The 15975-nt window shown below is 43.3% G+C and overlaps 1 protein-coding gene across 1 annotated transcript in view; it reads left to right on the top strand.

Moving 5' to 3' along the window:
* The first annotated feature begins 2127 nt into the window (after positions 1-2127).
* Positions 2128-15975, top strand: part of mtmr9 (myotubularin related protein 9) — a 34806-nt gene continuing 20958 nt past the window's right edge. The window contains exons 1-4 of the mRNA XM_007904458.2: positions 2128-2473; positions 7485-7593; positions 10107-10232; positions 13081-13254. Coding sequence (XP_007902649.1) covers positions 2292-2473; positions 7485-7593; positions 10107-10232; positions 13081-13254 — 591 coding nt within the window. The 5' untranslated portion in view covers positions 2128-2291. The remainder of the gene's footprint in view (positions 2474-7484; positions 7594-10106; positions 10233-13080; positions 13255-15975) is intronic.

Here is a 15975-nt window from a genome sequence, read left to right as displayed (position 1 = left end):
GAGTAAGAAACTTGCCCAAGGTTTAGCCCTGCCGGGAATCGAACCCAGGTCTCTCGCTTGCAAAGTGATCCAAGGATGCACACTCCACCTCACCGAGCCAGTCTGGAACCTTGGTGTCTTGTTTGACTCTCAACTGTCCTTTCTCCCCCACTTCTGTACCATGACCTTATAGAATCATACAGCACAGAAGGAGGCCATTCGGCCCATCGTGTCTGTGCCGGCTCTTTGAAAACAGCTATACATTTCAATCCCACTCCCCCGATCTCCCCCCATAGCCCTACAAACTTGTCCTCCCCAAATAATTATCTACTTCTCTCTTAAACGTCCTCCCGATGTGAAAAGCGCTCTACAAATGGAATCTTCTTGTTGTTGTTAAACGTTGTTATCGAATCAGCTTCCACCACCCTTTCAGGCAATGCATTCCAGATCCAAACAACTTGCTCTGTGAAAAAATGTCTTCAGGTTACTGACCCACCAGTGGAAATAATTTTTCCTTGTTCACCCTATCGAAACCCCTTATAATTTTGAAAACTTCTATTAAGTTTCCTCTTAACCTTCTTTGCTCCAAGGAGAATAATCCTGGCTCTCTAGCCTCTCCTGATAGCTGAAGTTCCTCATTCCTGGTACCATCCTGGTAAATCTCAGTTGCACCCTCTCCAATGCCTTGACATCCTTCCTAAAGTGTGGTGCCCAAAACTGAACACAGTCTCTAGCCGAAGCCTAACCAGTGTTTTATAAAGGTTCATCATGACTTCCTGCGTTTTATATTCTATGCCCCTATTTATAAAGCCTAGTATCCCGTATGCTTTTTTAACAGCTTTGTCTACCTGTCCTGCCACCTTCAAAGATTTACTTATATGAATCCCCAGGTCTCTGTGTTCCTTAACCTCGTTTAAGATTCTACCATCAGCTTATATTGCCTCTCTTCATTCTTCCTCACAAAATGCATCACTTCACATTTTTCCACATTAAACTTCATCTGCCACGTGTCTGCCCATTTTACCAGTCTGGCTATGTCTATTTGCAGTCTGATACTGTCCTCCTCACTGTTTACTATTTTTCCTATTTTAATATCATCTGCAAACTTGTAAATCGTACTGCTGATACCCAAGTCCAGGTCATTTATATAGATCAAAAACAGCTGTGGTCACAATACTGACCTCTGGGGGACACCACTGCACACTCCCCTCCCGTCAGAAAAACAACCGTTCACCACCACTCTTTGCTGTCTGTCTCCCAGTCAGTTCTGTATCCGCTGCCACTGTGCCTTTAATACCGTGGGCTTCTATTTTGCTTACAAGTCTCTTATGTGGCACTTTATCAACTGTTTGTGGGACATTGCTGTGCGCAATTGGCTGCCGCGTTTGCCCACAAATATACAGTCAATTCACTTAACAGTGTGTTCTGTGAAGCGCTTTGGGACGTCCTCCCGACGTGAAAAGCGCTATATCAAATGCAAGGATTATTTATTATTTATCAAATGCCTTTTGAAAATCCATATAACTACACCGGCTGCACTACCTTCATTCACCCCCTCCGTTATCAACCTCACATATAGATGATAAGGCGCTATATAACATAGGTAAGGATGATGGAGTCCTGTAGCTCAGTGGTTAGAGCACTCGCTTTGCAAGCGAGAGACCTGAGTTCAATTCCAGGCAGAGGGCGAAACCTTGGGCAAGTTTCCTTACTCCACACAGAGCCTAATAATAATGCCTCCAAAACCAAAAACAATAATAAATTGGTCATTTTCAATCTACGACTGTTTGTGGGACATTGCTGTGCGCAATTGGCTGCCGCGTTCGCCCACAAATATACAGTCAATTCACTTTACAATGTGTTCTGTGAAGCGCTTTGGGATGTCCTCTTGACATGAAAAGCACTATATCAAATGCAAGGATTATTATTATTATTATTACTGTGACACGTGACCTCATGGTGAGTGGACCCTCCCACTGCTCCTGCACTGCCACGCCAACAAGAAATGTCATTCAAAGAGCGCATGCGTACGCCGCCAGCGGTGATGTCACTGGGAGGAGGGGAACTGTGTGGGAGCGGAACGATTGTCCGGGGTGGTGGTGTGGGGGGAAGGGGTAAGCACGCGCTTCCGGACGAGTTTCCGGGTTGCACGGGTTTCCGGCGGTTGTTGTTGTGAAGGCGGGCGGGCGGACAGGCCGCGGGCTGCAGTTCGTCATCACTGTTGGTTGTAGAGAAGCACAGCCCACCCCGCGCCGCGTGAGCCGCGCTGAGAGGACGGGCCGGCGGGGGGGAGAGAGACAGACAGACAAGAGATGGAGTTCGCGGAGCTGATCAAGACGCCGCGGGTGGACGGCGCGGTGCTGCACAGGCCCTTCCTGCCGCGGGTGGAGGGGACGCTGTGTCTGACCGGCCACCACCTGATCCTGTCCTCGCGCCAGGACAGCAGCGAGGAGCTGTGGCTGCTCCACTCCGACATCGACAGCATCGACAAGAGGTGCCCCCGTCACTCCTCCCTTTGTGTAATGTCTAAACGGAGGCGCTCTTAAGCCGCAATGTAAATGTTAGCCACAGGAGCCTCTCAGTCCGAGGCTCCGTCGCCCTCACGGGTGAGTGTCGCGATGGAGATTAAGCCCAGGGCTGGAAAATATTAAGGGCACTTCTCCCAAACCTGAACATGCATCGAAGCTGACAGACCTCCCACTCAGGAACTACATTTGGCCCCTTTAGATATTTACAGCCAGGGTGGGTGTCGGGCTGGCGCGGTGGGTAACGCTCTTGCCCCCGAGTCACAAGATTTGGGGTTCAAGCCCCACATCGGGACTTTGAGCTCACGGTGCACAGTGCAGGCTGTCAATCCAATGCGATCCGTGGGGTGTGCAGCCTAATCGGAGGTGAGATGTTATATCAAGGTCCCCATCTGCCTTTTCGGGTGGATGTAAAGATCCCTTCACACTATTTTAATAGATCCAGAAGTTTCTCCTACCAACAATCCACAGCTAGAATTGGTTATTTATTGTCATTTATTGTAATAATAATAATAATAATAATCCTTGCATTTGATATAGCATCATTGAGACATCTCAAAACGCTTCACAGAATATATTGCAAAGTGGATTGGCTATCTTTTGTGGGCGAATCGCAGCAGCCAATTGAACTCAGCAGTATTCCACAAACAGTCATCGATTGAGTGACCCAATTTTTTTTCAGGGTTTATTACCCCTATAAATCGACTCGCCAATTGACGAACAACCAGGTTTCTACTTACTGCTAGGTAAACAGGGGTGTGTGGAACTAGGAAACTTGCCTAAGGTTTTGCCCTGCCTGGGAATCAAGCCCGGGTTCTCCCACTTGCAAGGCAAGAGTGCTAACCACGACAGGACATTGCCTTGTGCAAATTGGCTGCTCTGTTTCTCTACAAATACACAGTCACTTCACTGTATGGTAATTCCTGTGAAATGCTTTGAGATGTCTCACCAATGCGGCAAGATGCTATATTAAATGTTTATATTTTAGTATTCTGTAATCTTTGGATTTTTGTAAAAATCTAGTTTCAGCTCAATAAGTGCTCACCATGCTGCTGCCCAGAGCGAAGGGCGCTATATACATACAAGTTGTTGAATGCCTCAGACCAGTTTTATGGATTTCATAGTTGAGAATGATATTGTGGGTGTGGGTGGGGGTGTCAGTGATTGATTGTTATAGTCCATGGCACTATTTGAAAAGACAAGATAGTTCCTCCAAGTGTTCAAACTGACCACTCCCCAGATAAAATTGGTCTTTGATGTCATGGCTGTTTGTGGGACATTGCTATACATATTTTCTGAATATATGTGGCCTTAAGAAAGTGGTTGAGATAGTGCAAAGAAAGTATGTTGACACGACAGTGTGGTCAATTTACCAATGCATTTGATGTTAAATGCATTGAACACTTCCTGGATATGTTGATAACAACCTCTCTTTTCAGCCCTCCTCCCTCCTTTCCCATATATACAAACACACACACCCATGATTCTCAGTGGTAATGGCCATGAAACTGGTCTGGAGCATTCAGCTTTTTGAGCTGAAACCAGCTTTTATGCAAAACAATAAGGTGTAACCAGCACCGCCAGCAGTGAGCTGCTGTGAGCAGTCCAGTGCTGTGGCCTTCATAGACATCATCAGTGAGAATCGTGATGGAAGGGAAAAGAAAGGGTTCTCCAGCACATTCTAGGGGACACTCAATGTTAGAATATCAACAACAACAAAAGTTACATTTGTATAGTGCCTTTCATGTCGGGAGGACAACAACAACAAGATTACAGTTGTATAGCGCCTTTCACGTCTGGAGGACGTCCCAAGACGCTAGACAAGGTTTTGGTCCCATATGAGGATGTCGCTGGACAGTGCGAGTTTCGGATCTGAGCTGGGGGTCAGGATTAGGGAAGGTGGAGGGCAGGGGGCGAAGCAGCGTGATCGAAAGCACAGTCGAAGAGGGTCTTGAGATGGGTCTTGAAGCAGGCAAGGTAGGGGCCAAGGCGGAGGGACTGCAGGATGGAGTTCCAGCGGGTGGGGGCAGAGTGGCAGAAGGCCCACAAGTCAATGGTGGGGCGGGAGAGGTGAAGCAGGCCAGAGCCCGCTGAGCAGAGGGAGCGGGCAGGATGGTAGGGTTAGGAGGTCACAGAGGTAGGAGGGAACAAGACCATGGAGGTCTTTGAAGGTGAGGACCAGGATCTTGAACTGTATTCTCTGTGTGATGGGAGTCAGGCGAGGATGGGGGTGATAGGGTCACGAAGCCTGGTGCGGGAGAATACAAGGGCTGCAGAGTTCTGGATGGTCTGCAGTCTATGGAGGGATGAATTGGGGAGGCCAACAAGCAAGGAGTTTGCATAGTCAAGCCTCGATGTAATGAATGAGCGTATGAGGGTTTCAGCGGCCTCCGGTGTGAAACAGTGGCAGAGCTGGGCGATGTTACAGAGGTGGGGAAAGGCAGAGTGGGTCACGGCACGGATATGGGGTAGAAAGGACAATTGAGGGTCAAACAAGATGCCAAGGTTCAATACTGGCTTAGTAAGGTGGAGTGTGCATCCGTGGATGGTGATGCTGTCAGCGGCTGAGATGTGGAGGCACTGACGGGAGCCAATCAGGAGAGCCTTGGTCTTGTTGACATTCAACTGGAGGCAGTGAGGTACAGTTGGGTGTCATCTGCATACATGTGGAAATTGCCCTCATGTCTGCAGGTGATGTCACCAAAAGGGAGCACATAGATATTGAAGAGGAGGGGACCAAGGCCAGAGCCCTGAGGAACGCCCTATGAGACGGTGCGGGGGCTAGAGGAGAAACCATTTGTGAAGGTGAAGTGGAGGCAGTGTGAGAGGTACGATCTGAACCAGTCAAGGACAGAACTGTGAAGGTTGAGGTGAGAGGAGAGATGGTGGATGAAGATAAAGTGATCAACGGTGTCGAAGGCAGCAGAGAGGTCAAGGAGGACGAGGAAGCAGAGGGAGCCCTGGTCGCAGATGGACAGATTGTCATTTGTCACTTTGACCAGGGCTGTTTCTGTGCTGTGGGTGGCATGGAAACCCAATTGGAGGGGTTCTTGAAGGGAGTGGCGGGAGAGGAGGGAGCGAAGTTGGGAAGCAACAACTCATTCCAGGACCTTGGAGAGGAAAGGGAGGTTGGAGAAGAGGCAATAGTTTGAGAGCAGTGGAGGGTCCTGGGAGGGTTTTTTAATGATAGGAGTGATGAAGCCCATTTTTAATTGGGTGGGAACAGTACAAGTGGACAGGGAGAGGTTTATGATGTCTGTGAGTAGAGGGGTAAGGAGGTGGAGCTGGGAGGTAAGGAGAGGGGTAGGGATGGGGTTGAGGGAGCAGGTGGTTGGTTTCATGCGGGTTAAAGTGATGGCGAGAGAGGAGGGGGAGACAGGATCAAAGGTGTGGAGGGAAGGATGGGTTGGGGCCCGGGTGGGAGGGGGAGATGGGGAGGGGGTAGTAGACAGAAGGGCAGAGGCAGCTGAGTGGATCCCCTCAACTTTGGATTCGAGGAAGTCCAGCATCGCCTCGCAATTGACATTGGAGGTGAGAATGGATGAGGCGTGAGAGGGTGGGCGGAGTAGCCGGTTGGTGATATAGAAGAGGAGCCTGGGGTTGTCCTTGGCCTCTAAGATTGTCTTGGAGTAAAATAATAATAATAATAATAATCCTTGCATTTGATATAGCGCTTTTCACGTCGGGAGGACGTCCCAAAGCGCTTCACAGAATAGACTGTGAAGTGAATTGACTGTATATTTGTGGGCGAACGCGGCAGCCAATTGCGCACAGCAATGTCCCACAAACAGTCGTAGATTGAAAATGACCAATTTATTATTGCTTTGTTTTGGAGGGATTATTATTAGGCTCTGTGTGGAGTAAGGAAACTTGCCCAAGGTTTCGCCCTCTGCCTGGAATTGAACTCAGGTCTCTCACTTGCAAAGCGAGTGCTCTAACCACTGAGCTACAGGAAATGACAATTTAGTGGAGGTGAGGACGGAGAGGTAGGATTTGATAAGGTCCAGCCAGATTTGCAGATTGACCATTACGTTCGATTTAAGCCAAGTGTGTTCAGTGGCATGCACCTGTGCTTTAAGGGAGCGTAGGTGGCTGGTGTACTATGGTGACTTACGTGAGTAGGAGACGGTTTGGGTAGAGAGGGGAGCAAGGGAATCGAGATTGGAGAAGACGGAGCTGTGGAGAAGAGTGACCAAGGAGGATGGATGGGTCATTGCGGGAGGAAGCCCAGAGGGGAAGGAGTTCAGAGGACTCCAAGGCACCCGAGAAGGAGGGAAATCAAATGTGTCCTGGAGGACTGTTAGTTTGATGGGCAGCAACGCACATGTCAGTGGCTAATTTCAAGGAGGTGTACCCAGTGAGTCATTTAGGAAAGATATGATGAAAATCTGAGGATCTGCTACATTTGTAATGTGATTGATCTCCATGGCTATCCAAGAAAGCTCCTGGAAAAGAGCTCTATGTGCTTGAGACATTTTTCTAATCGTTTTATTCTTATGATGATACCTGTTCTGGAAATGGTTGGCTTGGACCAGCTTGAATTCTGTATTGAAGGAAGTGGGAGGGTCAGTGAAAAGGTTGAAAGGTTAAAAACGTATTGCATTTGACGTAGCTCCTTATCAAGTCTCAAAGCACTTCACAGAATATATTGTAAAATGGTGTGACTACGTATTTTGTGGGTGAAACGTGGCAGCCAATTGCACACTGCAGTGTCCCACAAACAATTGTGGATTGAGTGACCAGGTTGTTTTTGTGGATTATCACCCCTGGAAAGTGATCCGCCAATCGACTAACAACCGTGTTTCTACTTACTGCTTGGTAAACAGAGGCATGAGGAGTAAGGAAACTTGCTTAAGATTTCACCCTGCCTGGGAATCGAACTTGAGTCCTCTCGTTAAGAGAGGCAAGCGCACTAACCACTATCTACAGGACTCCGCGGAAGTACTACCTTTCCTACATGTCTGTGTTGTTGTATTTCAGGTTTGCCGGGCCACTGGGAACAATAACTATAAAATGTAAAGATTTGCGTATTATCCAGCTTGACATTCCTGGCATGGAAGAATGTTTGAACATCGCCAGTTCTATTGAAGTGAGACTTTTTATGGTATTATTTGTTTTTGAAAAAGTGTGTTGAGTGTTTTAGGGCAGCATGAACCAATATATTTTTTGAAGTGTGAGGTTCTTTCTTTGCTGTTCATGTTTAGCGCTGACCAACGGATTCCTTTTTTTTAAAGCTTGGTACAGTATCTGGTGTTAGCATTGAGGAATTGCTAAAGACTCATAGTATGTGCAAGATGTAAGGCAAATGTCTCTGTCCACTTTAATCTTGATCCTTATGTAACTTTCTGTATTTGCCATTCTTGTGAGGTGTTCAATTGAGACAGTTAGAATACAATTTACATAATCTTTTGAACTAGATTTAAATCCACATTCCAGGAGTGAAAGGACGAAGTGAACAGCTTGTCCCCTGACTTACTTAAGAAATTAAATTGCAACTTTAGATATTGATATGATCCTGTATTTTAGCATTTAATGATTGCTTCAATAAAATTGCAAGGATTATTTTACACATTTTCACAGATTTGGATGTTTATATTCCTAGTTTAGACAATGCCAATGAATCCATAAACTATTCTAATTGATAGGCTGATCAGAATAGAATTTTAATAATATAATCCTTGCATTTGATATAGCGCCTTATGTCTTCAAGACATTTCAAAGCGCTTCATAGAATATACTGTAAAATGAATTGACTATATTTTGTGGGGGAAACGTGCCAGCCAATTGCATACAGCAGTGTCCCACAACAGTGTTGGATTGATGTGGCCAAATTGTTTTTTGAAGGAATTATTACCTCTGGAAAAGCGATCTGCCAATTGACTAACAACTGGGTTCCTCCTGCTAAGTAAACAGAGGCGTGTGGAGTAAGGAAACTTACCCAGTTTTTCGCCCTGCCGGCAATCAAACCCAGATCTCTCGCTTGCGAGGCAAGTGCTCTAACCACTGAGCTTCAAGAACAATTTTGGCCAATTGCAAAGAACAGTTTTAACTTTGAACCGGCGAGCACCACTTGAGAAGTTACTGAAAGCTGGATTTACTGGAAAGAAGTGTGTTGATAATAATAATCCTTGCATTTGATATTGCACCTTATCACGTCTTCCAGACGTCTCAAAGCACTTCACAGAATATATTGTAAAGCAAATTGACTGTATATTTTGTGGGTGAAACAAGACAGCCAATTGCACACAGTTAGAATGCAATACACCTCATTCCGACCTCAGTTTAATCACCCACAAAGGCATAATATTTTAAAAGGGGAGAGTGAGAAATATTTATAGTAAGTTCTGATTGTTTAATTGGTTCAAGTCTTGTATTAATTAAGTAAATTGAATTAGAACAAGAATGAAAGCTAATATTTTTTGGATAATGTCAAACACTTATGAGGAATAGTAAACAGTTTTATGACTACATTTTGCATGCTGGAAACATATTTCTAAAGGTATTTCTGAGTCTTTTTTCTGCTAGCAAAGGCATTTGCTCTGTGCGTAACTAGGAACAACAATTTACATTTATATAGCACATTTCACGTCAGGAGGACATCTCAAAGCATTCCATGCAGCTAAACTAGTGAGCTAGTGATAATTCTGCATTCACTAACATTATTTTACAACAATCATTTCCTGTTTCTTCACTTTCTCCCCCCATTGATGGCTATTGAATCGGCTAACTGATAGGGAAGTTGATAATATGTCTGTGAAACTGGGCAAGATGCAATGGAATTACAATCCTGGTTCCTTCAAGCTTCAACATTTTCTGAAGGCATTTCAGAGGATTTGTTGTAAACTGTGTAATTTGTAGGTGAACATTAAGAATAGGAACTGTTTTATAGGCAAACACCATAATCATTTGTGCCAGCAAGGCCCACGAACAACACTTTGATGAATGACCAAATCTGGAGGATTGTTGACGAGGACAATAAGAGAAATTCTCTTGTCTTTTCAAATAATATCATGGGATCTTTATCTTTCAGTTCACCTGAAGAGGAAGGTGGGATCTATTCTAACATCCAAAATATGACCCCTCCAACAATGTGGTAATCCCCCGTTACTACTCCTCAGTGACAGTGACAATGACTTTACATAATTTGAGCCGCCTCCTCTTTTATACCCTAAATTTCTTAACAATTAAATACCCTTTATTTTCTAAGTTCCTGCATTCATGACAAGGAGTTCCTTTTACCTATATTTCACCTCACCAGTGTATGATGATCTTTCTAACTGATACTTAGTTCATATGATGTGCTTGAGTTTGTAGCCCATTCACAAAGTTGAAAGTATTGACAATAGAGTGATCTTGCAGCCTTTTTCTGATGGTTCATTATAAACCAAACAATAGAAAAGTTTCATATGTTGGTAATGTTGAGAATTTAGCTGTTCAAGATGTGTCTGTGATATTTCTAACGATATTGCGATGATTCAACCCAAGTAATTAATTCTGTTTAGATTTAAGATTTTGTTGTTTTCCAATAATTATTTCCCTCTGTTGTAATAATTTCACTGAATATCTTTGGTAGTGATTATAACCTTACTTTGTCCTATCTAGGCTTTATCTACTCTGGATTCCACCACACTGATGTATCCTTTCTTTTATCGTCCAATGTTTGAAGTCTTAGAAGACGGGTGGCACTCCTTCCTTCCAGAACATGAGTTTACTCTGCTTTCAGAACTAGTAAGTTCAACAACAATTTATATGTAAATGGCACCTTTCACATCAGAAGGACTCGTCAAAGCACTTCACACAGCTGGTTGAAAACCGGAGCTACTGGAGAGCTGAGGAGGTGGACAAGTGGTGAACAGATTAGTCATAGACCAGTCCTAAGGTGTGTTTTGAAGAAGCTGAGGGAGGGCACAAAGAAGAGGGTCTGGAGAATAGCGGAAATCTTGCCCGTCAACAGTGGTGTGGAGTAGGTGAAGGACATGAGCTATCTGACATTTGCTCAGTGGAGGGAGCGGCTGGGACAGAGGGTTGTAGGAGCTCGCAAAGGGGTGTGGCCTTGGAGAGATTTGAAAGTGAGGATGAGGATCTTGAATTTGATTTCCTTGGGGATTGGGAACCACATTATGGCTCATCCAGGAATTATGTGTGACAGACAATCAGTTAGAACTGCATTGGTCGTGGAATCAAGGATAGAGGCAGGGAGAGAGAGAGTTGGGTGTCACCTGGGTCCATTTGGAAGTAAGTCGTGCATATAAATAGTGAAAAGGTGAGAACCAAAGATAGAGGCCTGAGGAGCACCACTTATGACTGGATAAGGCTGGGAGGAGAATCAATTGGAAGAGAGAAAATGAGAATGCTGGGATGACAGAATAAAATGCTTAACTTTCCTGAAAATACTAACATTAGACTAGGAGAAATTAAGTTTTTTTTAAGCTTTTTTTAATCATTATTATGTAAGGTCTGTATGTGAGCTGCACAGCTTTAGACATTTAAAAAATATATTGACATGTTCAATGATCCCACAAAGTAAGAGCATCTCACTGGATTAAAAGCCACCTCTTCAACTGGTTATCTCTTCCTATTGTTGGATTCCAGCAGAGACCCATCTGATCTTTGTTAAATGAGGAGATTCAAAGTCTGGTGTAGGATCAGTGTCAGTAAATACAAAACCACTAATATTTAATTCTCTATTCCTTAAAAAAGATGTCATGTTTCAGTTTTTAAAAAAAGTACTATAGTGGTTTCGAGTTACTGTGAGGCTGTTCTGTACAGAATGAAGCGCTTGCATTTTTCACATTGACCTTCAATTGCTGACTGTGTGGGAGGAATAATTGTTTTAACAGATTGACACGTATGTAGAAGTAAGAGGAAGATCAGATACTCCTGACTTCAAAGAATTTTATTTTGTAGAGGCTTCCTTTAGCCTCCCACTTCTCCAGCATGACTCACTTTCCTCACTGTGTTTTCATCTTCCAAAGCCTTTATTATTTCTTCAGCCTTACTTTTGCAGCAGCCCCAGTTTATTGTGCATGTCATATTTGCATTGTGATGGATAAGATCCGTTAATACAATGTAATTAATATGTACATTAGTTTTCAATTAGTAATAAGGAAAACTGTCCCCTAATGATTCAGAAATAAACATATATATATATATCCACAGGCTATTTCTTAGGCTCTAGATTATTTCTGAGAATGATCATGAAAATGCTGACATCCTTTTGAATCTTTTTGAAACACTTTGCCCAGCTTTTATGAAAGGAAAAAAGTATAATGGCTTCCTGAAGCCGAATGCTTCTCATCTTTCCAGATGCCCCTTCTCACAAACCGAGTGCTTCAACCACATTGTGGGGCTGTTTGCCTACAAATCAGTCACTACAGTTGATAATAATTACCTGCAAATCATTTTGACGTTATGAGACTCTTAAAAACTTCTTTCTTAAATTATACTGACAATGTTAATTACACTACGAATTGTAATCTTTATAATGATATGAAAATAATTATTGTAGAATATCTATTTGGTTCGCGTTAAGGAGCAGAGAAGGAGCTGTTACTCTGTTAGGTGTTTTCAGCCCAACGAGGAAGGAAGCAGTGCTGGATCTAGTTCTGAGGAATAAAGTGGAGCAGGTTTCAGTAGAAGAGCATCTGGACAACAGTTATCACAACATCATGAGGTTTAGAGTACTTATGGAAAGGGACAAGGAACAATCGGGTGAAAATACTCAACCGGAAGAGGGACCTCAGCTAGAGTACTGTGTTCAGGTCTGGGCACCACACTTTAGGAAGGATGTCAAGGCATTGGAGAGGGTCCAATGAGTTCCAGTGATTTATCAATGATTTAGATGAGGAAATAGAACTTAACGTGTCTAAATTCATGGACAATACAAAGATAGGTGGGAGAGTAATCTGTGAGGATGACACGAAGAATGCAAAGAGAAATAGACAGGCTAGGTGAGTGCAAGAAAGTGGCAGATGGATAATTATTTGGGGTGGACAAGTTGGCTGAGCTATGGGGAGGGACCAGGGGAGTGGGATTGATTTAGATAGCTCTTTTCAAAGAGCCGGCACAGACACGATGGGCCGAATGGTCTCCTTCTGTGCTGTATGATTCTATGAATCACTTCCTATTCAGTGCAGCCTGTTATCATGCGGTTCATCACCAGTGTCACTTCTGCAAAGCAGACAATGATGTCGGCATGACCTTCCCTTTCTGAGGAACCAGCTCCTTGGCTGTTAAGAAGCCTGATATTTCTGCATTTTCACTTTTTTTTGAAGGAAGTGACTTATTATCATTCAGAATTGGATGGAAAACATCCAGATACAGTCTTGAGAACTGTAAATTTTAAGTTTTCCACACTGAAGGCTTTACAAAAGGTCATTTTCAGCTTTACAAACGAGCTAACCCACAAGTGTCATCTTTCCAGTACTAAAGAAAAGTCAGACCATTGACCATTTGTTTCTTTTCATATCCCAACCAACAAATCAATTAAGTGTACGTTTTTAATTGCAAATGAGACGTTGTCTTTTCTATAATGAAATGTGGAGTACATAAAGCTTTCATGCACTTATTTTCTCAGACCGATGAATGGAGACTGAGTTATGTGAACAAGGATTTCACAATCTGTCCATCGTATCCTCCCATTTTTACTGTGCCAAAATCGATTGATGATGAGACACTGAAAAAAGTTGCTACATTCCGTCAAGGTGGGCGTTTTCCTGTCCTCAGCTACTACCACAAGAAGAATGGAATGGTGAGTCCACAACAAGAAGGAATTTTTTCCACATTCGTTCAACCTGTAGATACAAATAGGAATTTTCTCCATGCTCTTGCGGAGGAGGAAATCCCGAGGGATACTGTCCCATTCAGTAATTTGTTATAAATTGAAGGAATCTGCTCTGTTATTGAATGTCTTCTGTTTAAAGAGCTAACACTCTGTGGTTGTCTCGGTAGTTCAATTCCTGTAATACTGTAATACTCCCAACGCACTGCTTATGACAGCCAATGGCTCATCGTAGGAATTGGAAGGGCAAACCAGTCACTGGATGCAGGGATTCTTCCCACTCAGCTCTTGTTAACTCAGTAAGCCAAAGCCTTAACCGACCATGCTTTTATCGGCACGCTATGCAGTTTTAATGGTTATACTCCAGCAGCACTCTAACCACATTCTGGGGTTCCCAAGCTTTGGCTCTTGCCAATCTGCACCTCATGCTCTCCAGAATTAGGAAAGCAGGATGCATCCCTCCAAGGAGAGAGTGCGCATTCCAGTTGAATAAATATCTTGAGAATTTCCATGTGTAGGTGGGATGCATGGAACTTGCAATGTCCTTTGGATGCTCTTAAGGGTGGTGACCGGTTTCTGCAGGTGTTAGGTCAAAAAAAAAAACTTTTTAAGGAGCAAATAAGAGCAGGAATGATGTTCCTTTCAGTTCAATTGATCCGGGCTCAATACTGAAACCTGTCTGTATACCTATAGCTCGGTTGCACTTCTGTTTCCAGCTTGCTTGTGTACTTTGGATTTAAAGCCTTTTCCTGGAACAACTTTTGGCATTGTCGTGAAATTTTTTTTGTTATGGATTGGGCAGCATCTCATGGCCACGTTGCACATAGAGCAACTGTAAGCTGCCGGTGTAGCCTTAGCTTCCTTCCACTGCTAGTACAGTTACATAAACCTCCATGGTGTTGATCCTGATGCTTCTGCAATGCAATTGAAGTTTCTTACAAATGGAGAAGCACAAGGTGCACAGGGTGTCAGATAGAAATATGACAGAAGATTGTTGCTACTCTTAATATCCCTATCTTTGAGAACAAAACCATTTGAAAGCCAATTACTAAACAAAGTATCAAACTGAGCTGTGAAACTGTGGTAGGTTTGGAACTACCTGCAGGTTGGAGGTCACTGCATGGCTACTTTTTGACTAATGCATGTAGACCGCCTCTTGGCTGAGCTATAAAAAAAATACCTGGAACATGTTTCAGTTGTTTCTAACATTGCTGCCTTGGCTTAACTACTCCAATGAAGAGTGTCTTTGTTTGATTCTGTTACAACTAGCTTGCAGCTATAAGTCCTCAAGGGACCTGCCTACAGTTTCTGATGTACTTCCTATTTGTATTTGAAGATTGAATGAATGAAGAATGCTATGTTACTTAATATAGGTAGTCTTCTTCATTCTTTGAAGTTCAGTCATTGCAAACAAACATTTTCTTGTACCTAACCTCTCATTTTCCTTCCAATTGAAATGACTCGCATGTTCTAATATTCACTTTTATGTGATATTACAGTGCAGTGTTTCAGCATAAGTGTTAATTATTCCTGTGCCATCAGTATTGAATTGAGTTCCCAATTCCCAGTAATAATAATAATAATAATCCTTGCGTTTGATATAGCGCTTTTCACGTCGGGAGGACGTCCCAAAGCGCTTCACAAAACACACTGTAAAGTGAATTGACTGTATATTTGTGGGCGAACGCGGCAGCCAACTGCGCACAGCAATGTCCCACAAACAGTCGTAGATTGAAAATGATCAATTTTAGTATTGTTTTTGGAGGGATTATTATGCTCCTGTGTCACCCTCTTTGGGCACAGAATCAAAAAGGCTGCTTCAAAATGAGGCTATAAATTTGCACAACTATGGAAGAGATTATCTGACTTCCCCAAGTTATATTTATATTTGAGATTGAAAGAAATCCCACTTCAATATGAAGATTTCTGTAGTTTATGAGCTACTATTCCACTTCAATTTGAAGATGCCAACAGCCCTTTTCTCCAATCAATAAAAAAGTAAAAGACTAATAACTGATGGAGCCTTTTCACTGATGTGAATCTGTCAATATCTGACATGATATTACACTAATTGAATATTCGAGCATTCGGTTAGTTCACTACCATAGCAAATGTGTATTTTCATTTGAGTGGTGGGGGGGAGAATCATTAGATATAATGCTAGATGTACCTACCTATTCTGATAAAACCATTAGTCTTTAGGCCAAGTAAAGGTCCATAGTTTCAAAATGGTAAATCATTGATTTTTATGATGTCTGATCCCTCTAAAGCTCAAACCAATTTTGTTTTGGTCAGCCGGGTGACTGACATATGCAGAAACCCATCACCATGCTTAAAAGTAAGAGATTTCTATGCACCCACCTACATATAGAAATTCCAGAAATAGATTGTTGGAATTTCTAATGCACATCCGTTCCCTGACCAGGACCACTATTTTCCACCTCCACCAGATTGTCTGCCTCTGTCCGTAGCTCACAGCTGATGCAGCTGAAACCCTCGTCCACGCCTTCATTAATTCCCGGCTGGAATATTGCAGTGCCCTCCTCGCTGGCCTCCCCAGCTCCACCACACACAAAATCTAATTCATTCAAAACTCCTCCTCATGAAACTCTGTACCCCCATTACACCAGTCCTTGCCAGGCTCCACTGACTACCAATCACCGAAGGATTGATTTCAAGATCCTGTCACTT

The sequence above is a fragment of the Callorhinchus milii genome, unplaced genomic scaffold (genome assembly GCF_018977255.1).
Source record: "Callorhinchus milii isolate IMCB2004 unplaced genomic scaffold, IMCB_Cmil_1.0 Scaffold3, whole genome shotgun sequence".
NCBI lineage: Eukaryota > Metazoa > Chordata > Chondrichthyes > Chimaeriformes > Callorhinchidae > Callorhinchus > Callorhinchus milii.
This window is presented reverse-complemented; position numbering and strand designations above follow the sequence as displayed.